Source organism: Callionymus lyra, chromosome 3 (genome assembly GCF_982586985.1).
Source record: "Callionymus lyra chromosome 3, fCalLyr1.hap1.1, whole genome shotgun sequence".
Taxonomy (NCBI): Eukaryota; Metazoa; Chordata; class Actinopteri; order Syngnathiformes; family Callionymidae; genus Callionymus; species Callionymus lyra.
In genome coordinates, this window is record NC_141820.1 from 20,167,362 (window position 1) to 20,191,223 (window position 23,862).

The 23,862-nt window shown below is 39.1% G+C and overlaps 1 protein-coding gene across 2 annotated transcripts in view; it reads right to left on the reverse strand.

Annotated features, from left to right (window-relative positions):
* Window positions 1–19,006, reverse strand: part of kcnd2 (potassium voltage-gated channel, Shal-related subfamily, member 2) — a 47,454-nt gene extending 28,448 nt beyond the window's left edge. For both annotated transcript variants that reach the window (XM_087786905.1, XM_087786906.1), the window contains exon 1: window positions 17,596–19,006. In XM_087786905.1, the coding sequence (XP_087643031.1) occupies window positions 17,596–18,707 (1,112 nt within the window). In that variant the 5' untranslated portion in view covers window positions 18,708–19,006. The remainder of the gene's footprint in view (window positions 1–17,595) is intronic.
* Between the last annotated feature and the right edge of the window lie 4,856 nt (window positions 19,007–23,862).

Below are 23,862 nucleotides of genomic sequence, written 5' to 3' on the forward strand. Positions count from 1 at the left end.
GTATTTATGGAAGCCAGGGAGGTTGTTCACCTTGACCATGAGACACAAGGGATACCACAAACACATGTTCCATGCCTCTGGGTCAACTTGACCCTGAGATAACTCAGAGGTTAAACTGCATTACTGTGTTGGGCTCCGAGATCGAGACACACTCAGTTCCTTAACAGTTTTGTGAAATATTTTACGCCAGTCTTGATGCGAGTGAAGACCCTCTGATCTTTATTGACGCCTCCGTCGTTGACCCCAACACAGATATAGTCGCCCTAAATCTCCTCTCCCCGGACGCTTTATCTTGCCAGAGAAACAGCAGGGAAAATCCTCCGGATCGCAAATGTATCTCGTCATCTTTGATTCATAAGCGTCACAACAGGAAGACTCTGATCGTCTCGACTCGTCCGTCTGCCCAAACAAGTGATCTCGCTCTGCCCAGGAATGTTGGAGTACAACAACTGGATGCTCCATGAAACACACAGCGCTGCGTTTCTCATCACTGTTCTGTGTCTTCTGCTGTTCCCTCTGCGCTAATGTACCGATCTGCCTAATTTCCTGGAGGGACATTCATCCCTCGTTTCTACGGCAACAAACAGGACAGCCAGTTGATGATCACTGGTTCAAATCCCAGGGTGCATCTGTGTTCACTTCTCATTAAATGAGTTCTTTTACACAAGACAAGGGAGGCAACTGCATCCACGCAGACCAGGGAAATCAACACAGATGCACGGATTTACTACACATTTCTGTGAACTCATCTGATAACAAGCTCCTATCAGTTCATGAAAACATTGTTTGTTTAGAGCAGACTCGGTTTAACATGAATGTTCAGCTCTGTACCTGGAAGCCATTTAACCTCTTCATGGTTAGATTTGCTCTAATGGATCGTTCGCTGTAATCTATGGCCCAGAGCTGAGATTGTTTTGGAGTCAACTGTAGAAAATAGAAATCAAATATGTTGCCGCGTTCCTGTTAGACCATTTAAAAAAAAAAGAAGAAAGTTTGAAAGGAAGCCAATAACAGCGTATGATCTGCTCTGAAATTACAGTAAAATATAATCAAGATCAGTTTCTTTCATTTCTGTTCTTAACTGCTGTTTTCAAGAAATAAGGAAATTATAATCTGGCACTTTCTTCGTACTTATCACACACTAAAGCTAGCGAGGCATATTTTGAATTTATGGCTGGAATTTTTATTTTGTGCTTTCGTAACTTTTTACAAGATTAATTTTCAACATTTTTGTTTTAGAGTGTCATAACAATTTAAATAAGAAAAGGCAAAAAATATTATCTAAAATGACTTCAATGAATTAATCTTTGATGACACGTTTGGACTTTCAACCATTTTAGATAAAAACAATAAATTGTTCAATGATTCCTATAAAAAAAATACTTTTACTATATCCTACTTTGTTTTCTTTCCTTCTGTTTAAAGTTGTAATTTTCTTAGAAAAATTATCTTTCTTACTATCTATATTTGTAATGATTTTCTGCTAAATTTATATCGGCTGTAAAGTAATAATGGTTGTGTCCAAAGATGACTTCGCTTTTTGGGGGGTTTTTTTAAGGAGAGATTTGATCATAAGACAATTAACAAATAGTTCTTGTTTTGAAAGAGTTATTTTTTCATTTATATTTATGAGACTTATTTTCTTTCAGAGAACTTGGATGGAGAGAAACACTCGTGCTGCATTCAAAGACACCTCAAAGATGGGGAACAAATCACTTTTCATACACTCATTAAATCTCGTTTACGAACTCAAGTTAAAACAAAATGAAACCGATTGTGTTGTTTGAGTTTCACGCGTACGAGACAACATTTCTGACTCAGTCCGGCGGCTCAAACTGCCACTTTCTTCTCCTTTAACTGCTGAATGCTCGGGTTGCGTTGTGTTTATGGTGTTGTCGTCGTGTCGCGTTTCAGTCTCGTGGCGACGACAAGCGTCTCCGGCCGGGCGACCGACCAAAGACAAAGGTGTTGAAAAAGGAAACAGCAGACGGAGACAATGATGCTCTCTAGCACAGGTCAGGTGTTCACCGCAGGTGTGTGTGTCAGGTGAGGGTGTGTGTCATCCTATCCCAGCGTTGTGGACAAACAAGGTGAGTTTCTCCTCTCGGCTTCACACCTGCTGTAATTAACCTCAGAGACGATTAGATGACATAACACACACACCCTGACTGTACACACACACACACACACACACACACACACGTACACACGACAGATGATATAATGGCCTCTAAGACTGATGGATGATGAAGGTTTGAATAAATCAAGAGGGGAAAAAACTAAGTTTATTATTTAAGAGGACAAAACATCAACTGAAATGAAATACAGCGTAAATAATGAACATATACTTTAAATAATGAATCAACCGCAATTATATTAATAACAGTTTCCACATAATATACGAATTAATAAAGCGGCTTTGTGTTGTGTTTTATACTTGTTTTTATTTAACCTAAAATTAAAAGGTTTACCCTTAAAATTAGAGTCAACATGACTGATGAACTCATGCTCAACAATATGTAATGAAAACTTTTTTAATCGATAACTGGAGCCAGGTCTGCTGAAAAGATGCCGAGTCATTGATCTTCTGGCTCAGCTCTTTTTCTTCAACAAAGAAACATCTATGGACATCAATGAACCCACGCTGGGCTTAGACAATACACTAGTCACACGGAAGTTCATTTGATTTAATTGAATTCAATTGTACAGTGTATTTTCTTTAAAGGATTTGTTGATTCTTGCTAGCAGCAGCGGTGAGAGGCCATACAAGTGATTCTGATTTGAACCACGGACATTCACGTTTCAGTCCTTTTAACAACACGTCATCAAAACATTTGATTTTGAGGTGGTTTTGCTGACAGACAGATTCACACATAAATAACCTCCTAGTTTAACATAAGTGGAAAAGTATGATTTTCACGTTGCTGTTTTAGTTTTTAATTCCAGCGCTCCAGTGGATCTTAATAAAAGCACGGACGACGTGCTCGTGAAGCCGAGGGTGTTTATTGTTTGCGTGTGCTCATGTGCATGTGTCTGTTTATCTTGCGACGAGGAGCAGCCACTATCTGAATAAGGCTAAAAATACAAATGCAGCTGCTGCCGGAACCTTTTATTTTCTTTGTGGCGATCATGGTACAGACCCCCCCCCCCCACACACACACACACATTTACAGTAACTCACATAGTTACATAATGACTGTCTGATGTCTAGCATGGATCACATATGATATGTTTAGTTAGTCTTTCACAGTTTTTGTGCAAAACAAGGAATAGAACAGAAAATATTTTGGTCCAACTTGAACTTAATAGCTCGTACATTCAGTGTTGGAATGTGTTGGCGACCTTGGCTGATTGCATATGTTGAGAAAATTGCACGGGCGCTCAGCGGTTAAAGAAATCGTGTGGGTGGTGGGCTGCGAATGAAAAAAAAAAGGTTGATGTTAAGGTTCTAACTCCGCCAGTGTTTAAGCATCAGTTGTAAATTAAATGTACAATTAATAGAATGCGTTCACAAAAATGACAAGTTCAAAAGATTAAAATAAATAACTAGTATAGATGACAAATATACACGTTATCGTTTTTTTTTAATTAATCCTTATAAATCCTATGATATAAATGGTGATGAACGAACGCGCGAGACTTGGTGGAACTCAGAAATCCTCTACAGAAACGTAAGCAAGGAGCTAGTCAAGGTCTTCTGCAACCTTACGTTCAGCAGTGAAGCTAGTTAAAGGGTTAGTTCACCCAAAACACTGGTGGCCCTCACAAGTTCTTCCTGGCTGTGTATGATGTTGGCCTAGCAGTGTCTGCCAAAAACAATCTTAAAACATAGTCTTTTTGGACGAAGATGAAGACAACTGAGCTCCAGTCGCTACATTAAAATGAACATTTTTGTCTAAAACTAAAAATGAACAGATTACTTTGAAAATAATTATTATCCTTAGTCGACACAAGGGTGAGTGTTTTTTGCCATTTTGTCTTTTCTTTTTTCTGAAAACTGTACACAGTCCATGGGTTAAAAAAAATCCAAAACAATATTCATGGCCCATCACAAAAGCAAAGACTGAATATAAATAACAACACTGGCAATAAAGGTTTTCTGATTCTGAAAAGCAAAATAAATCCTGAGCAGAACCTCCTGTGGCTCAACCTCAAGACGGTTCCATTTCATGTAAAATATTAATGAACAAATATTCAACTTTTGTTTCACAAATGAAATAACTAATAGAAATTAAAAAATATATATATCACAATCAAAAATTCAAAACAACATACATCATATGGAGAACAAAACACCAAACTAAAAATAGCCCATAAAAAAACGCTTTTGTACAAATGGTGCACAACACAAACCACCCCCAAAACTTCTCTATTTCACCCAAGTTCAGTCCGTTAACCAGAATGTGAGGCATTTAACTAAGTTATTGGTGGATTTTAAAAACAATAAATGGTCAGGTGAAATCACACAGAAACACTAACTAACCAGCTGAATTGACAGTGTCACAGTTTACCTCGTGACATTCATTAAACGCTCCAACGTTATCTATATTATTAAAGCTGAACCAGACCAAGGTGACTAATCTAATCACACTCGAGGAGATGGGAGTCATTTTCTTTTTTTCCTCTTAACCTAACCCGCCTCTGGACGACAATACTGGAGTTTAAAACCTCTAAAGAAGCAGGTCTACGATGGCTCTCCACTTCACGACACACGGGCACGACTCCCCCAGGAAGCCCATTTCAGCCGTTCGTATACCTTCTCTCGTCCTCTCGGTGGAGATCACTGGAGATCACAGACGGACCTGGAGGGAGTAATTTAGCTCTTAGTGTCCTCTACGCTGCTGTCGCTGCACCGCGTGGGCTCATAATCTATAAGAGGAACCCCGAGAGACTAAATACAAACCAGCAGGTTAGATGAAACTATAAGTAGCTTTTTTTAAATGACCACTCAAACGTATTTACTCATGGTGATTATTTTTACTGCATTTGTTATCATTTCACTGGTTTGCAAGTGACTTCTTCAGAAGTTTTTCTTTCGATGAATGAATGAATGAATGAATTCCATGATAAATGCTAATGTCTTAACAAGAAGGATCTGTCTCGCCTGCAGTTGATACAAAACTCTGCAGCGAGAATTCTGACCCGCTCTAGTAGAAGAACTCACATTTCTCTGATCCTTAAATATCTTAACTGGCTTCCAGTTTCTTTCAGGATCAACTTTAAAATTCTGGTTCTTACTTTCAGATCTATTCATGGTCAGACTCCTCCTTCCATCACTGATCTGATTCCAGCCTTACACCCCAGCTCGGGCTCTGAGGTCTGTGGATCAGAATCTACTGATGGTTCCTGAACACGGTTCAGGACCAGAGGAGAGAAATCCTTCCAGACTGTTGCTCCTAAGCTTTGGAACGATCTTCCTCTGTGTTTGATGATCTACTGACTCCTTTAAGAAACATCTTAAGACATTTTTATTTGTTTTTCCTTGATTTTCTGGAACACCTGTTGTGTAATCAGTTTTATCTTGACCTTTGAAGTATATACTTTATTGAATATTGTTTTGATTGTTTAAGCGCTTTGTGACCCTGGTCTGGAAAAACGCTATACAAATAAAAATTACTTACTTACATGAATGGACACAACTTATGTGTGAATAGAGATTCCATCAGAGTGCAGACCTTTTTTTAAACCCATTACTATTGTCCTATATTTATTTAATCCGTAGAGTGACATACCTTTTTAGCATTTGAAATATTGTTGATCTCAGTAAGCTCAAAGTGACTTTAGCTGAACAACACGTGAAGCAGAAGGTGCTAAATTAAGGAATCCACAGTAATTGAGTCATATATTCTATGTATTATCAATATCATCTTCTCAACAAATTCTATTGAAACCACAGTTGTTTTGCTTGATAACCACATCTTCTTCATACAAATTGTACTTTCCTGAATGTCGATACAAGTTTTTAACGACTGGATATAATTTCAGCGTGGATTAAAAGATCAGATTTTGAGCAGAAGCCTCAGGAAGGGAATCGTTTGCTACGCTAACAATGAGTCCAGCTCCGGTGTTCCATCACAATTACTTAAAAACCTCTCCGACACCGACAGGCATGTGATCCGCCACACGTGAGAGGACAGGTGAACCAAAGTTGTGAAAGACGACTCGTCTGCACATCTCTGGCCTCTGGATGACTCCCCGCCACACGTGAACGAGTCATGTGACGGACATGAGCCGTTTAAACTTGCATTCACTCTTTTGAGTTTCACGGCGTCCAAATATTTCACCCTCAGTGTTTTTTCCCTGAACGAGTGGAGAGAAACATGTTTGGAGCAGATGCACAAAGTTTCTTAATATCCTCCTTTATCAAACTAAACCTGCTTAGGTCTGATCTGCAGGCTGTCGTCATGGTAACTAATTGACTTTCCTCCGAGACCGAGACCGTGTCCACCTGCAGCTGGTTACGATGCCCAGAGGACTTCGCTGATGAGGAAATTACACGAGAGAAAACCACAACAATTTGATAATCAACGGACAAAGTTGAGATTTTTTGTAGAACTTCTTTAGTTTTAAAATTACCTTTTCCAGTCAAGGAAAGCAAGAGGAGAATCTATGAACTCCACACAAAAAGGAAAACATAAAGATCTCTTTCTTTCTTAGAGGATTCATCACCTGGAGATCTGTCTGCTAATAATGTTTTACATGTCACGACAGTTTCACGTGAATGTAGGTTGAAGGTATTTCGGTCAAACTCATGGCAGGGGGGCATAATCTGGCCCACTGGACATGTGGCTTGAAAGAGCTATAAATACTTATGGTGAACTCAACCTGGAATATAATTCACAGGGAACTCGAAGTGGTCCAGATAACAGCTCATACATGTCCTCAGAATTCCAGTTTCAGACAATAGGGTCAGTGAGTAGGAATATTTGACCTGCCTAATGGACTCTGGCTAACATTTTATCTTCTTGTGCGACTTGAGTTTGAGTGAGTTATTTGAGCAATGATTCCTCCGTAACATAAGGTGTTGTCGTGACTATTCAGATCAACCTGTAAGTTCTGCATGTGATATAAGCGGGAAGAATAAACATTTCTTCTAGAAGATAAACTGTCATTTACAAGGGCAACAAGAACCGACACTTGAATGAATCATTTGGTTTTAGCATCTATTAGTATATCCAGTGTGTTATTTTCATTTCTACATTATTTTTTTATTTGAGTATGTGTAGAATGATTTTTATTATCAGCAAGATGTATTGTTAAACTTTTTGTTTCGGGGCAAAAAGTGCTGCATTTTCTATTCACTTTTCCCACAATTTTGATTCATAAGTTTTGTAATTCGTTTTGATTAGATTCAGAATAAAAAGCAGCTCTTGAATAATGAAAGTCGAGAAAACTTGTTACAGTGTACTTTTTTTTAATTCCATTTTAAACAACATTTCTATTTCATGCATGCTCTGCCCTCTACAGCAGGGGTGGGCAATTAAAATTCTTTCAAGGGCCACGTTCAATTCTGTGAATGTTGTTAGGGGCCGTCAAGCAAAAAGAAAGAATAAAAAAAATCCCTAAAAAAAAAAAGGACATGCGTCATTAGGCCATGACATTTATTTAGTTAAGTAAGCTGCAATTTTATTCTTGTATAGATGAGTTTTTTTCAAAACATTTCTTCAATTAAAAACAAATGTTTTGAGGGATTCATATATACACAAAAAATTACACACAAAAAGGAGGGAAGTGTTATGTGAAAATGTAAATCGACAATAAATACAAAATTTTCGTTAATGCATTAGAACCGTTTATACATGATCATACTTTGACATTACGAGGGCCGCATAAATACAGTCACTTTGCCCAGGTCTGCTCTACAGTCACTATGGGTTAGCCTGCGAGTCCATTTAGAGACACTGAATTTGTTGTTTTTTTCACAAAAACACCCCAGTTAAAAGTGTTAACGGGTAACAACAATGTCATTTTGATAATTCAACTAACTAATTATAATAATAATATATATATTTATTTGTTCCTTTGTTCTCACTGAGTGAGAGTGAGATTCTTGTTCAGAAAAAGTCACAGGTTAAAGCCACTGTCCATACTGACTATTTTCATTAAAACTTCATGTCTCATACATTCATACATCCCAGGAATAACTGAGTCAGATGTTTGTAGTTGCATCAGGACGTGTAGTTCGAGCTCCTGAACAAGTTTAATGGTGTGATTCAACCTTCTTGCTCTCCATATGGTCCACGAAAAATCAGCTGGCAAAGTCAGATTCTCTCCGTTTAATTTGTTTTGTCCGAGTCACTTGTTGTTTGAAGTAGTCAAGTGGGTTCTGAGAGTTCAACCATGTTGGTCATGGTAAGGTAAGGTAAGGTAAAACTTTATTGGTGCATGTATGGTATGCAAGCTTGTGTGATGATGTGCAAATACTGGATCTTATGCTTTTTGAATCTATATTGCAATATTCCCTCCCAAAATTGATATCTATTAAATCATTTTTTCAGTAAGCTCAACACAAAACCTGATCATTGGCTCCATTAGCTGTATTAATTAGCGAGACTTGAAAGCACAGTCGACCCTTCATGAACCTGGATTCTGAAATGAAAAAACAAGGCAGTGGTTGATCTTCTAAAGTGTTTAACTGGAATCAACACTTCTCTGATGTGCAATGATCACAAAGATTCTAAACTCTGAAGTCGATTATTTTCTTCTTTGAGATCTTTTACATCTTGCGGGATATTTTAGTCAGCAAACAGTGTTACATCCCTGATAACTGAATCAGTGTCACCGGTTTAATATCTTATTTGAGTTGGTGTGTGAACGAGCGGCGACAAAGACAGATGAGCCGCACAAAGAGGCAAAATGACGCTCGGAGGCGAACACACAGCGAGCACGAGATAATGTTCTCGTCTGTTGTTATTGCTGCCGGATTGATAATGTGGGCGAATGGGTTTATTACGCACAATGTGTCTCTGATGATGACGACGATGATGATGATGATGATCATGCGATTCACACTCTCTGCTGGAGTTTCTGCTCTAATGAGCTAAACATCATAAAGAAGCTGCTTGTGATCTCAGCAGCCATCAATCGCACGACTTATTTCAGGATGTTGCTGGAGCGCAGAAGATAGGGGATGATCCACGCTGAGTGGATCTTTTTTAACCTGATTTCTACTGCTTTTCCTTGAACAAGATCAAGACCTGCTTGTAATTGAGCACTTTTGGTTTATGATTATTGTTTCCATGAAAGGTCCCTCGCTGCTTCAACTTCATAGTTAACATCTTACTCTCTTTTTAAAAAGTATCAGTTTCAAAAGCATAATTTAGATGCATCAAAATCCTATTGAAGTCCCTGTGACCCATGCTGGCTGGGAAAAAAAAACAGTTGAGGATGGAACTGTTTAGTTGGGAGGTCTGTGATTGAGCCACAAAACATTTTTAGATGAATTTAAAACTATTTATTACGCAGAATATGTTTTTTCGTTCCTCTTTTAAAGTTTTTTATACATGTTTACTTTTGAGCTTATATATATAACAAATTGTTTAGATACTAGAGTTAGACAACCAACAAAAAAACAACAAAAAATGAATAAATATCAAGAGTTTTATTTGTTGTATTTCTTTTTGAATAATTTGTTTCACAAATATATATATACATGTATATATATATATATATATATATATATATATATATATATATATATATATATATATATTTTTTACCCTTACATAACCCCAAAATATATATGGTTAATTGAAAAAAAAATCAAGAGTTTTATTTGTTGTATTTGTTTCAGAATAATTTGTTTTTAACATTTTTTATTTTTTTTATCCCTTACATAACCCCAAAAGATAAATGATGAATAACAAAATATATATATATCAAGAGTTTTATTTGTTTTATTTGTTTTGGAATACTTTGTTTTAAAGAAATATACATTTTTATCTGTTAAATAACCCCTAAAGATACATGATAAGTAAAAAAAAAAAAACTAAGACAAAATAACCTTTTTGCGCTCCTGAAACATATTAACTAAACTGCACTTGGTTTTTGAGGAGCTTTCAAAAGCCAACAACAGACAAAGGCAGGGTTAATGAGAAAAGTTTTGTTTTAAATAAGAAACTTTATAATCCTTTATAATTATGTAGTTCATCAAGCTGATCTCTAGAGGCCAGAAAAATCTAACTCTGAATTAATTAAAGTTTTTGTCATTTTGCGGACATGGATTTATTTTTTTCGATAAAAGAAGCAGATAAAGATTCATGGAAAATCATTCGGGCTGACACCGGAAGACTCGGATGCAATTTCCAGTCATAGCCTCGAAGAATTGCATCACAAACGGCCTGTGCCGTTAAACCTGAATACAAATATTCAGTCGGGCTCTGCCCCGGTGGAGGTGGGGGGTGAAATATGTACATACATTACATATGAAAATAGGAAGAAAGTGTGTCAAGGCCATACAGCCTCCATGCTGCTGGTCACAGGGGAATATATAGCAACTACGAGAACGTAACGCCAAGCAATCTCCGAACCCGTCCAGGCCGGATCATTACACTGACGCCAGTCAGCAAACAAACATACATGCATAAGAAATCACACGCGGGGAGACGACGGCTCTTATCTATGAGCACTTGTGTGAGAAACGTCCCTGATCTATTATTGCGAGTCTCTGCTGGGACTCAATGAAGCTGATTGAACAAATAAGTGGTTGTTTGTGAGCAAATGAAAGAGATAATACGGTTTATAAAGTGACGTGCCAGGATCATTCATATATTTGTTGGCTTCTTCTATTGTGGTTTCTGTGTTTCATGACTTATCTCAACTGTGTTTCATGAGTTAATTAACCATTTGTAAAATGGTGCACTAAAGAAATATATTGCTTTATTAACAAGAACCAAGGATGATGGGAAAGATACAGCAGAGCTGGAAGTCACTGGATGAACTCCACTGACTTCAGAAATCATATTTTTTATTAAGTTTTAAAGTTTGTTTTCCAAGAACTAGCATTATGTACAAGTATTAAAGTACTAAAGACCCATAATTCTGGTGGGCTGACAAAGTAAAACATGTTTAAAAATATGTACATATGAAAAAAGTACTAGTTCAGTTCAAGAAAATGTATAGCGTAAAAATCAAGCTATAAAAAATCTTGTAAAAACAGGAAATTTATAAAAATAAAATTAGAAAAAAATGATGTTATGAAGGTGTACTATTTCAAATCTTAAACCTTCATCGTCTGGTGACTTAAAACTGTACAAATATGACGAATAAATAAGGGATATCAAGGCAGACGGAACCCTATGCTGATGCGCTGCTCTTACTTTGAAAGCCGGAAGTTTATTTCCTGCTCCTTCTAAATATGTGTTTGGGTAATTTACCATCAAGTTGAGTGAGAACTCTCCAGATTAAAGTGCGGGTCATGAGTGGAGGAACCCGAACAATGTACAGCAGGATGATGTTGTTGCGATGGCTCGGCCACGCTTGTGAGTAGTGACATAATGACATAAAGACCCGCCTTATGTTGCTTCTGATCAGTTAATATTGGCTTCAGTGATTGGCTAGACTTACGTGAAAAGGACCAAAGTTTATAATCATTAAAAATGACATATAGAGTATTCAATTGGTTAATATAAGCGTAAGAAATGTCAAGTGTGGTGTTAGAAAATTGCTTGCTTTCTGAAATTGAGACCAATACGTTTTGATTGTCAGCTATAACGGTTCCCATGGTAACAGCGGAGGCATTCCGGTAATTAACAGGTATTCTTTGTTTGACTTTGCTCGATATGTTTGACCGATCTCGACCTCTGACCTCCAGGAACACCCGGGAGAAGCCGTCGACTGTTATATAACGACTGATTTCAGATCACGCCGGTCACCTGTCCTCCTGTCAAACCCCGGGTGATCCGCCCGAGCCACTGGATCCCGACGTGTCATGTGGGCGACATGTGCAGACGACACCCTACACTCGCACGTGCACATACGCACACACACAACACAAGGCTGGGTTGGATAGGTTGACTCAGTCAATGATCGCCGATTGATCGTGATCACTTTCTCGGCTCTAAGACAACGTGATCACAACCACTGAAGAAAACACAGCTCAGGATGTTCTGTCAACGAAAGTAGGAGCTTTGAGTATTTCTCAGAGATTGGAAACAGTATAAGTCAATCATGCAGTGAAGATGGACCCTTGTTCTGATTCTGGGAGCTGAGCTTGGAGGTCTCGTGACTCTGACATGTAAAAACCTTGGGGGGTCAATCGCCTTCATCTTGGCTAATTAAGTTTCATCCTTTAAGTGGTTTCCATGCGACTGCCCATCACGGCGGCTTCATTAAAGCCACGATTAAAGATAGTCATTTGGTTCGAAGCTGATGCGTTAACTCGATTATTAGAATCGGGCCACGGCAGCGGGAAGTGCAAGAGTGGATCGGTGAGTTTTCAACACAGTGGTTCGGAGCGGCGTTCAAGCACATATGTTGACCTTGTCGTCTTGACTATAGCGCTTCAGTCATGTCGCTTATTCTGGGAGAACATTCCAGCGCAGAGTGTTATTGTGACATTTCCATCCAAAGGAATACAGTTCCTGACAGTTGTTGATTCGAAATAAGTAAGTAATTTATTTTATTTGTATAGCGCTTTTCCAGACCAGGGTCACAAAGTGCCTAAACAATCAAAAACAAAACTCAATAAAATATATGCTTAAAAGCTCAAGATAACACTGAGATGACACAGGTTGTCACGTGAAAATAGAAAGGTTTGGTACAGTCGCTACTGAATAACTTGTGTGGGCCTAAGAAGAAGAACCCCTGCTTACCCTCAAGAAAATGGCTTCTATTATCGCTAAATTTAGGGAAACGATGTCTCAACATGATCTGGAGCTTATAATTCAGACGTTTGTGTCTTCTAGTTAAGACTATTGTAACAGTTTATTTTCATGTCTAAACAAGAAGGAGCTGTCTCTCCTGCTGTTATGTACTAACTGCGATACTCTGCATCAAGAATTCTGACCCGCTCTAGTAGAAGAACTCACATTTCTCCGATTCTTAAAACTCTTCACTGGCTGCCAATTTCTTTCAGGATCAACTTTAAAATTCTGGTTCTTACTTTCAGATCTATTCATGGTCAGACTCCTCCTTACATCAGTGATCTGATCCAGCCTTACACCCCAGCTCTGGCTCTGAGGTCTGTGGATCAGAATCTACTGATGGTTCTTGAACATGCTTCCAGACCAGAGGAGAGAAATCCTTCCAGACTGTTGCTCCTAAGCTTTGGAATGATCTTCCTTCCTCTGTGTTTGATGATCTACTGACTCCTTCAAGAAACATCTTAAAACATTTTTATTTGTGCTTTTCCCTGATTTTCTGTTATGTGTCTTGGCCTTTTATAGTATATATTTTAACTGGGTATTGTTATTGATTGTTAAAGCGCTTTGTGACCCTGGTCTAGAAAGAAGCTTTATAAATAACCTTTACTTACTTACTATCTTATATATATCGAGGGAAAACTCAACTCCACAGCTAATTGATAAACCAGCCAGTCGGCGTTACGTTAAAAATACTTTGAATCGGAGGCGTATGAATGTTAAACTGTTTACCCTCAAAAACCCAACCACGAAACATCTTACAGCTTTGCTGAAAACAAATATGTCCTGTTTTTTGGGGTGAGAGAACCACCTCACTACAGCTACACAGAGGTCCACGCTTCCAATACTTGCCTTATGGATAAATAGTTTAATGTGGAACAACCATTATGCAGATTAACATTATAAGATGAGGGTTTTTATTCATTTTATTAAAAGTGTTAAAAGTTATTTCAAGACACTTTACATTTTAAGAAGGATTACAGTATATTTCAGAAAAGAAAACAGATCCCAGCCACTTGACAATGAGTGAATCACAGCGTGGCAGTAGCGCGGAAAAAAACTTGCTTTTAGAAGGCAGAAACCTCGGGCAGAACCAGACTCTTGCTGCGACCAGCTGGGAGGGTGGATGGGGAGGTAGACAGATGGACGGAGAATATAGTGAGGGAGGATACAGTTAGCGCAAAAAGGAGAGTATAAAGCTCATGTGTTTGAAATAAAACTTTGTCCTTCGCGGTATCTGTTGAATGACATGTCAAGGACTGCAAGAGTCATTTTGTTAAATTAGGTTAAAAAAAAAGGATGAATAGGCAGTTATGAGTTTCCATCTTCAGAGTGGAAAACATATGGATTTAAATGTATGATAATTAATATTTGCACCTTTTTATGACAAAATGTTTTTGTTTTTTATTTATAATGCTTAAAGGCTACTCGTCGATATGATTTGTTGTTTTGTTCAAATTATAAGAAAATAAATAGTTACCGTCACCATTCTTTGAATTTCAAACTTTTTGTTGGTATTTGATAAAGTTATCTACTACCTAAACTACAGGGTTCTTAGTGAGTAATGCAGTTCTTCTAATATGTTGTGTTTGTATTTTCTACATTTTGGCTGAGTTACTGAGAGCTGAAAATGCACATTTCTTACCTGACAACATAGATTTGGGGGAAATTAAACCCTCTAGAGGCATAAACACAAAACACTTTTTCTTTTTTTAATCTTTCTTTGTGAACGGCGTCTTTGTCCTTATTGTCCTGTGACTTTTACAACTCATTTCCTCTTGTTCTACTATATTTTAACATTTTTTTTTTTAAAGCTGAATTATTGGCAAGTACAGGATCAACAGTCCTGTTATTAAATTGAACGTTTAAGCTTCCACTCCTGATTGTACTCGCTGTCTGTCTCCAGCTTGAATAATTTGTTTGTTCAGCACGTGACTAAATAATACATGGCCATGATATATGTCTATAGGCGGATCACAGAAACGTGATACACACACGCACACACATGCAAACACACACACACGCAGCATGTGGCATGTGTGTTTTGACGTCTGTAAAACGTTTTAAATGAACCTTTAGAGCCAGAGAATCTGTTCCCCGTGAGCAAGAGATCCGGGGTATCTGTGGGCCATCGAAACATGACCTTTGACATATTTAAAAAATATATATAATGATGCTAAAAATTGGTAGTAACTTGTTAAGGAAATAGACAAACTTTTATTTGCTGTATCATACAATAAAATAGTTGTTTCTAACTCTCTTTCTTGACCCTTAATCCATCAGTGTGACTCTTATGATACATAATTAATTTGAATGTACCTTTGAGTCTCATTAACGCTTGCTAAGGTGGATTTTACCTGCAATGTTTGAGAAGAAACATCCTCAACGTCCTCAATACACTGCTGTAAATACTTTTCTTTACCCAACTATACTGTGCACACTTAAATAATTGACTTCCTAATGATCTCAGAGTCCAATTTAGTTGAATAAATATAACAAAATAAAACATATTTAACAATACTACAGTCTGTAGAATTGTTCGATTGCAAAAAAAACAACTATGAAAACCTTCAAGAAAAAAAAAAGGTCATATTCAATCACAACATGTGTGGCATCACGTCTCCCGTCCGTCATACGTGAGCAGTCTCACCTGGTCAGGCACGTTTCTCTGCAGGATCAAGTTGCTTGTCAGGTTGAAAGTATCGCTGTCTATTTATAACTTGGTTTGATTCGATTACTTGACGAGCAGAGACGTCCAGGTATCTGCTCACCAAATTACACGTGTTCCTGCGACTGGATCTATAATTCACCACGTTATGAGAAGTTGTAATTACTTTTTCAGCGATCCGTTTTGTTAGTTGAGTTAAAATTGTATTTTTTATTCTTCCATTTTCCATCTGCCTATCCTAATCCTCGTCTCTACTCGCACCTCTTCACGTCTTCATTGGTCGTCCTCTCCTCTCGACACTAGTTTGGTTTCCAACCTTGTCTAGTGTATCATACGGCAGCAATATATTTCCTCCCGAAGATGTCGATAAGAAAAGTGACTCCTTCTGTTCACAGATATTGCATCATGTTTTCTAGACCCGGACTGGTCATGTGACTTTGGTTGGCGGGCGAGCTGTGTAATTGCTTTTTCCAATTTATTTCTGAAAAAACTCTTCATGAAAGCATCGAAGACACGTTTGGAGAAGAGACAGAAGCTGGTTTTCTGTTACCCTTGGATTTCGAAAGATCTTTAAAACATTGCAATTAAAAACCTTTCTTCATAAGTGTTTTGATGAGGCACTAGTTTCTGATCCGTCGTTTTTAGAAATGAATGAAATGATTCTTTATTAGGGTGAGATGGTTGGAGATGGACATACCTGGATAAAGGGAGACAAGGAAGACATTAATGGATGATGAGAAAAATGGGATAAGGATAAGTCGAGTTAAGCCAAAAAGCTGTCGCGATATTTACCCGAGTGTTTCCTGTTTATGTAGCATGTTAGCCTTTAGCTTCTGCTATAAAAAAGCTTTAAATATAGTTTTACTTTAGTTTTTCTGGAACAATTCCTCATATTGAGTCTTCAGTTCAAGATGGACGTTACAGACGAGTACCATGGAGGTATTTGGATGTTTTTGGACAAAACTCTGGTGATTGCTCCTGATGATAAGGTTCCAGGGTTGAGTCAGTACTTGGGTGACTTAGGTCAGTCTGTCAAATTGAGCCTGAGAAATCTGGGTGTTGTATTTGATAAAGACATGTCTCTTGTTCAACACTGAAGAAAACTGACCAGAAACTGTTTCCTTCAGCTGAGAAAAATCTCTAAACTTAGGAAAATGTCTAAACAAGAAGGATCTGTCTCGCCTGCAGTTAATACAAAACTCTGCAGCGAGAATTCTAACCCGCTCTAGTAGAAGAACTCACATTTCTCATATCCTTAAAACTCTTCACTGGCTTCCAGTTTCTTTTAGGATCAACTTTAAAATTCTGGTTCTTACTTTCAGATCTATTCATGGTCAGACTCCTCCTTACATCAGTGATCTGATCCAGCCTTACACCCCAGCTCGGGCTCTGAGGTCTGTGGATCAAAATCTACTGATGGTTCCACGCACACGGTTCAGGACCAGAGGAGAGAAATCCTTCCAGACCGTTGCTCCTAAGCTTTGGAACAATCTTCCTCTGTGTTTGATGATCTACTGACTCCTTCAAGAAACATCTTAAGACATTTTTATTTGTTCAGGCTTTTCCTTGATTTTCTGGAACTCCTGTTGTGTTATCAGTTTTATCTTGCCGTTTAAAGTATATACTTTATTGAATATTGTTTTGATTGTTTAAGCGCTTTGTGACCCTGGTCTAGAAAAGCGCTATACAAATAAAAATTACTTACTTACTTACAAAAGAGCTCAAGTCGCTGCATTGAAATGTCATAAACTTCTGCTTATAACTCTGAAAAGGAACTAATGACTCTGAAAAGAATCCCAACCTTTGGTCGACATGAAGGTGAGTAGAAACTGATGATCGAAGTTGTGCAGAACAACAGAGTTGTTGGTCCGACAGAAATTGTTGAAGACACCTTGGGGATTTCTTGCAAAACCATCAATAACCTCAAAACAATCTTTAGGGATTATTGGAGGAAACCATTCAAAACATTTCCGATCACAACACAAGGTTATTTAAAGGCTTCCTTGATGTAACCTTTGACTTCAAACACAACCTGTTAATTTAGAAGCTGCCGTCAGCATCACCTACCCGAGTGTTGTCATGGTGACGATGGTGTACCAGAAGGCCGCTGGGATGCTCGTGAACTTGCTGGCTGAAGAACCTTTCTCGGCGTAGAACATGACGGTGGCGAAGATGATGATGGCCATGGTGAGCGAGAAGAGCAGGAAGCCCAGCTCCGAGGCGCAGCTCTTCAGGGTGTAACCCAGGATGCGAAGTCCGGCCGAGTGTCGGGAAAACTTGAAGATTCGGAAAACCCGGAAAACCCTCAGCGTGACGAAGGCGCCGCTCACGTCCTCGTTGTTGGTCATGACCAGGCTGATGTAGTAGGGCATGATGGCCACCACGTCGATGACGCTCATCACGCTCTTCACGAACTTCAACCGGCTCGGGGCGGCGTACATCCTCGACAGGTACTCGAAGGTGAAGATCATGACGCACGCCGTGTCCAGGCAGAAGAACGCCAAGGCGTAGCGCTCTCCACAGGACAGCTCCACGACGCGGTTCTGCCCGGAACCGCACGGTACGGTCTCGGCCACGTTGGCCATCACCGAAATCGCGATAAAGAAACCGGTGACGTAGTAGAACACCAGAGCCATGGTGCTGGTGTGAGGGTTCTCGAAGGCTCTCCACATGGTCTCCCTGAAGCTCAAGTCCAACGGGGTGAGGTCGTTGTTCTGGTCCGACTCCTCGTCGTCCTGGATGCGCTCCAGGTTCTCCCTCCGTCTGTCCTTGTACTCCTCGTAGCAGCAGTCCCCGATGATCTCGGGGATGATCCCGAAGAACGCCAACTCTTCGTCGTACGCCGAGATGCACTCCTGGCGCGGGTAGTGCAGCTTCCCCGTGCGGTAGAAGTTGAGGACGTGACGGAAGATGTCCGGGTCGCGGTCGAAGAAGTACTCGTGGGTGTCCTCGTGGAAGAAGAACTCCCTCTCCGAGCTGCCCAGCAGGGTGTCCGGGTACCGCTCCAGCGTGCTGAGCCAGGTCTGGAACCTGGAGCCGCTGACGTTGAGCACGATCAGTCCCTCCTTGCCGCGCGGCTTCTCGCTCGGCGGCACCGGCATGGACGCGCTCGCCACCGGCATCCAGCCGATGGCCGCGGCGCGGGCGAACGGCAGCCACGCCGCCACACCTGCAGCCATCCTGAGCGGCGGCTGTGGGGGTCGCTTTGCTCAGAGGAACACGGGTGAAGAAGAAGTGGAGCAGCTGCTGGACATGTGGAGACAGAAGCAGCGACGGAGGTTTTTTTTTTAAGAGAGTTTGAAGCGCCGGATCTGCGCGTAAAAGCGCGCAGGAGAGGATGTCCAGATGTGCTGTTGGACCAACAAAAAAAAAAAATCCTGAAGACCCCCACGCGTTTTGCAAGATGAGACCAACAACAGCAACAAGTTGTCTCCGGGAGGTTTCGGGGCCCCTGGACCGCGTACCTGGGAGACCAAAGTACTTCCACAGTGACCACGAAACTATACGACCACAGTCATCCACGGCGCTGAAGTGAAGTGTTCATGACGGTTCTCTCTCTCTCTCGCACTCTCTCTCTCTCACTCTCTCTCTCCCTCTATCTCTCTCTCTCTCTCTCTCTCTCGCATTCTCTCACTCCCCCTTTACTCTCCATTTTCATTCATCCATTCTATCCATTTTCATCCGAATTGTATTGTGAATTTAACGCAAAATTAATGCAGCATTTATATTTAGCATAATTTCAAATCTTTTATTTAATGAAGTGAAACGGAAAATGAGTTTATTTTATTATTTGGTTAATATTATTAGTTTAGTTTCAATAACCAATTCTGAGAAAACTGTCGGCCCATTTAATACATTTTAATTGGTAATGCTTACATTTTTAAATTATCTTTTATAAGAACAATAATTTATACTTGTCCCACAATATAATTAGCAACAAAAATGCCATATTCTTTTTAATTTGATAATTCACATAAAAAAGTCGATATAATATATTAATGAATATGAAAAAAAATACTACTACATTATAATACTCTCTATGATAATGGTTAGACTTACACCCATCCTGCAGTTTTACTTCGCACCTGCAACACCAACATGATCTGACTTTAACAAAGACACTGTTTATTTCTTTTTAAAAGTAAAATTACTCGAACCCTTGCAGGAGCCGAGGTCTAATTGTAAAGTGAAATCTACCACCCTTAATGCGACAAGGTGGGAAATATGAATTAATCTGCTCTAAAATATACATTATATCGTCTTTTAAAAGCTTGTCCTTGTTTAATTTTTCTTTTAAATTTCTAGTGAAAAGGCTCTAGCTTTGTAGAATTCGAATACATCATTTTAATTGTTCCAACAATGACAAACACATCTTGAATGTAGTATTTCGATTATTTACAGTCTAATTATTTCTGCTCTTCCTTCTGAGGCTGTCACAAGAAAAAAATGCATGAATATTTACCATTAACTTATCTATAATTCACAAGACCCTAAACACCTTCTTTTCTAATTATCTCTGCCAGGCAGGTTGTGTGTTCGCAGCTCCCTGTCTTTAGGCAAGATAACTAATTATGTTCTGAACATGTATATATGAAATGAAACGAAACAATGATAACAAGTGTGTCTCATTATCATCAAGACTTTCAAGGACACTTTACAGGTAAAAGAGGAACAATGAAATCCGACAAGACAATGAGATCACACAATTTAAATGAAAAGCAATAGCATAGCATACAAACTTGGGATTATTGCTGATTCGGGGAGGGGAATTTTATTATTGCCATCTTGAACCACGGAAGTTGTTTTAGCTGCTGTTTTAAAGTCATTTAAATGAGCTCCTTGCTGCAGGTGTGTGGCATCTCATTTCTTATCTAGTTTGAAAGAAAAGACCATCTTGTCTTACTAATGTTGTGCATCGACGTTGTTTCCTGAAGTATTTGTCGTCCGTTAACTCTCTTGCTCTGATGAACCAAGAGTCGAACTTCAAAAGTGAGTGATTTCACAGAAAACCCTGAACCCGAAAGTGAAGCAACTGCGCTGTAAGTGACGTCTTTATATTCCTGACATGACTCCGCGGTGATTCCTCTGATGATTCTCCACCGAAACCTGATCAAAGTGATGGTTCTGGTTTGCTCTGGGGGAGACACACATCAAATACGGGCTCCACGACTTTGTTTGCTTCTCGTTAGCGTGAAATCACAACGTCTGCCGCGTTTGTGTTTGTGATTCGCTCCCATTTGGACGAAGAATGAGGCGAAGCCGCCGAACACATGATAGCGTCTAAAGCTAATATTGAACCAGAGCTCGGCCCGCGGCTCAGAGCTGGTTCGTCTCCTGTTAGCAGGGGTTGAGAAAGCGTATCGATTCTTGGGCGAAGTTATCAAGATGATGAGTGAACAAATGGAATATTCTCACATTCTTGCGAGAGAAGTCGTTCCATGTTGTCCTCAAAACACTTGCATTTCCTTTCGCAAAGTTCCAACAAAGTTCTTTGCTGGTTTTAAATGTACATGAACACTTTTTTTTTTTTTTTTTTTTTTTAAAGATTGCTTTAGATTTTTATTCGTTTAATGATTTAAGCTTTAATGATGTTCTAAATAGCAGCAGCTGGTTAGAAGTTCCCAGATGTTTTCCATGTGATCTCAACAGTCATTTAAATCTTTGGGAAAAGCCAGAAGGTCACAAACAAAAGATCATAAAGTATGAAACATTTTAAGAGTCTCACCTTGTAATGTCAGTCCCTGTTCAAAATCGGAGGCTTTAAATCAAGGCCATTCATTTAATTAGGCTTTAGGCACAGAGTCTATCCTTCTCCACCGTTTTAATTAAAGCACACTTTGAACATCTGCTGCTCATTATTAAGTAAAAAACAATCAGAGGATATTGTTTCAACATTTCCTATAAACTCAAATGGAGCATCAGTGAGATTGTTCTATCAAGTCTTCTGTTATTCTTCTGACGTGACCACTGTTGAAAACATCAGTTAGTGGGCAATCATGTGATTGTTTTTACCCTTGTGTTTGCTCTGGGTCAAGGTGACCCGAATACCCTAAAACAAATGTATTTAAGGTATCCCTTGTGTTATCTAAGGGTCAAAGGGACCCATAGGCGAGAAAACAAATGTATTTGTGGTATCCCTTAAGTTGTCTCTGGGTCATGGTGAACTACCTTCCAGGCTTCCATAAATACATTTGCAGTGGTGGAGGTCGTTCATCTTGACCCAGAGACAAAACAAGGGATACCACAAATAAGGTCTGAATCAGCGGATCTGTTGTGTGGAGTCCCTTAAGGTTCTGTTCTGGGTCCTTTATTGTTTTTGCTGTACTTGATTCCCCTGGGTAAAAATATTCAGAGATATCCTGATGTTTCCTACCACATTTTTGCTGATGACATCCAGCTCTACTGCTGATTTGATCAAACTGAGCCCCAGAGGCTGAACAACTTAGTCAATTGTTTGCTAAAAATCAAACAATGGCTGAGTGAAAACACTTTGCAGCTAAATGTGGACAAAACTGAAACTCTGGTTATTTCTCCTGATGATAAAGCTCCAAGGTTGAGTCAGTACTTGGGTGACTTAGGTCAGTCTGTGAAACCTGGGTGTTGTATTTGACAAAGACATGTCTCTGGTTCAACACTGCAGAAAATTGGCCGGGACTTTTTAGTATATATTTTATTTTGTATTGTTTTGATTGTTTAAGCGCTTTGTGACCCTAGTCCGGAAAAGTGCTCTATAAATATAAATAACTTACTTACTTACAAATACATTTGATCATGGGCCACCGGGTCACCTTGACCCTGAGATAGCAACGGTTAAAGAAGTACAGATGGAAATGTAGATACAGAGTTTTAAAAAGTATTTTTTTCTAGATAAAATGTTCTGATAAAGTAACTTGAGAGTGTGAGATTGGTGTATCTGACACAGTACTGATGCAGATAGGACGTTCACATACATACATGTTTCAACCCTGCATCAATTTCCCATCTTGGGATCGTTAAAGCAGTAATTTGGTCAGTTTATCAGTCGACGTTGCCGCTATCGGGACCATGAAACAGTTTCATGCCGATATAAAGTTGTAGAAGAGGTGCTTGAACGTTCATACCTGCCTAGTGTGATTGCTCTGCAGACGTTTATAATTACGTTGGGGAAGCTGTGAGCGTGCAAGGCAGACTTATATAAGTACTTATTGCTTTTCCTTGCATTTTCCATCTGAATCAATTGAGTCCAGATTAAAAAAACACTTGAGAACATCTCCAACGTTAAGCCCAGATACATGGCAAACTTGAACCGTGGACAACAGTTCAGAACAAACAGTGGAAAGTTTCACCGTGAATCCTGACCTTTTGACCTCCAGTTTTCCAAGGAGCTGCGTGGCGGCGCCATCTGGTCATTTGCCGGAGTCCTCTGGGCACACGAGCCGAGGAACCTCCCGTCTCGTCGTGACAATCGGAGCAGATGTTTTCCATTAAACTATAAAATCACATGAGGCGATACATGATCAGAGTTAATGGCGTGTTAATGAAACAGAGGGCCTGGTAATCACGCTCCCTTTCATCCGTCCAAATAAGCTCGGGAACTTTCGGGGAACTCGACCGATTAGAAGAGCAGCAGTCGGAGAGGTGAAGCCTCCCAGCAGGTAATTACCAGCGTGGGAATTTATGTCCCTCAGAAGGCAATCAGCCTTCTGTGAGAGGTTATTACAGAGCAGGAGATGGGACACAAGTCCAAGAAGAGAAAATTGCTTGTTTGTTCCTTTTAATTAATAGTTAAACTGCTTCGTCTTAAACAAACTTCCGTGAATATCAGATTCAGACACAAAACTTTTACCTTAACACGAGTATTGTGAAGCTGTGATTATCCTATAATAATGGAAAACCAGTAGTTTTGAAAGCTATTTCATTAAAAAAAAAATCTTCTTTTCTTTTTTAAAGTAAGGTTTATAAAAATAAAAACAAATAACACCTTGAATCCAGTGCAACTAACTTTGTCTGAGTTGCGATTTAATCAGTTTTATTTTTTTCATTCCATTGTGAAAGACTTTGTGATACATTATTATTTTACACCAAAAGTGCATTTCAATGTTGAAATAAGGAACAAAGAAAAAGCTAATACTAGCTTGGAGTAGCTGCTAACTTTTATTGTACAAAGCTAGCTTTTTAGCACGGTTGCTAATCTTTCTAATGAAGGAAATTCTCTCGTCTAATACTTTTGAATATTCAAGTTCATGTGATCATAGTTTATTTATTTGAATGCTATCAGGTAACTTCTAAAACTCTATACTTCTAAAAAAAAAGATGTTCAGATGTTGATTGAGTAGCTTTTTATTCATATTTAAA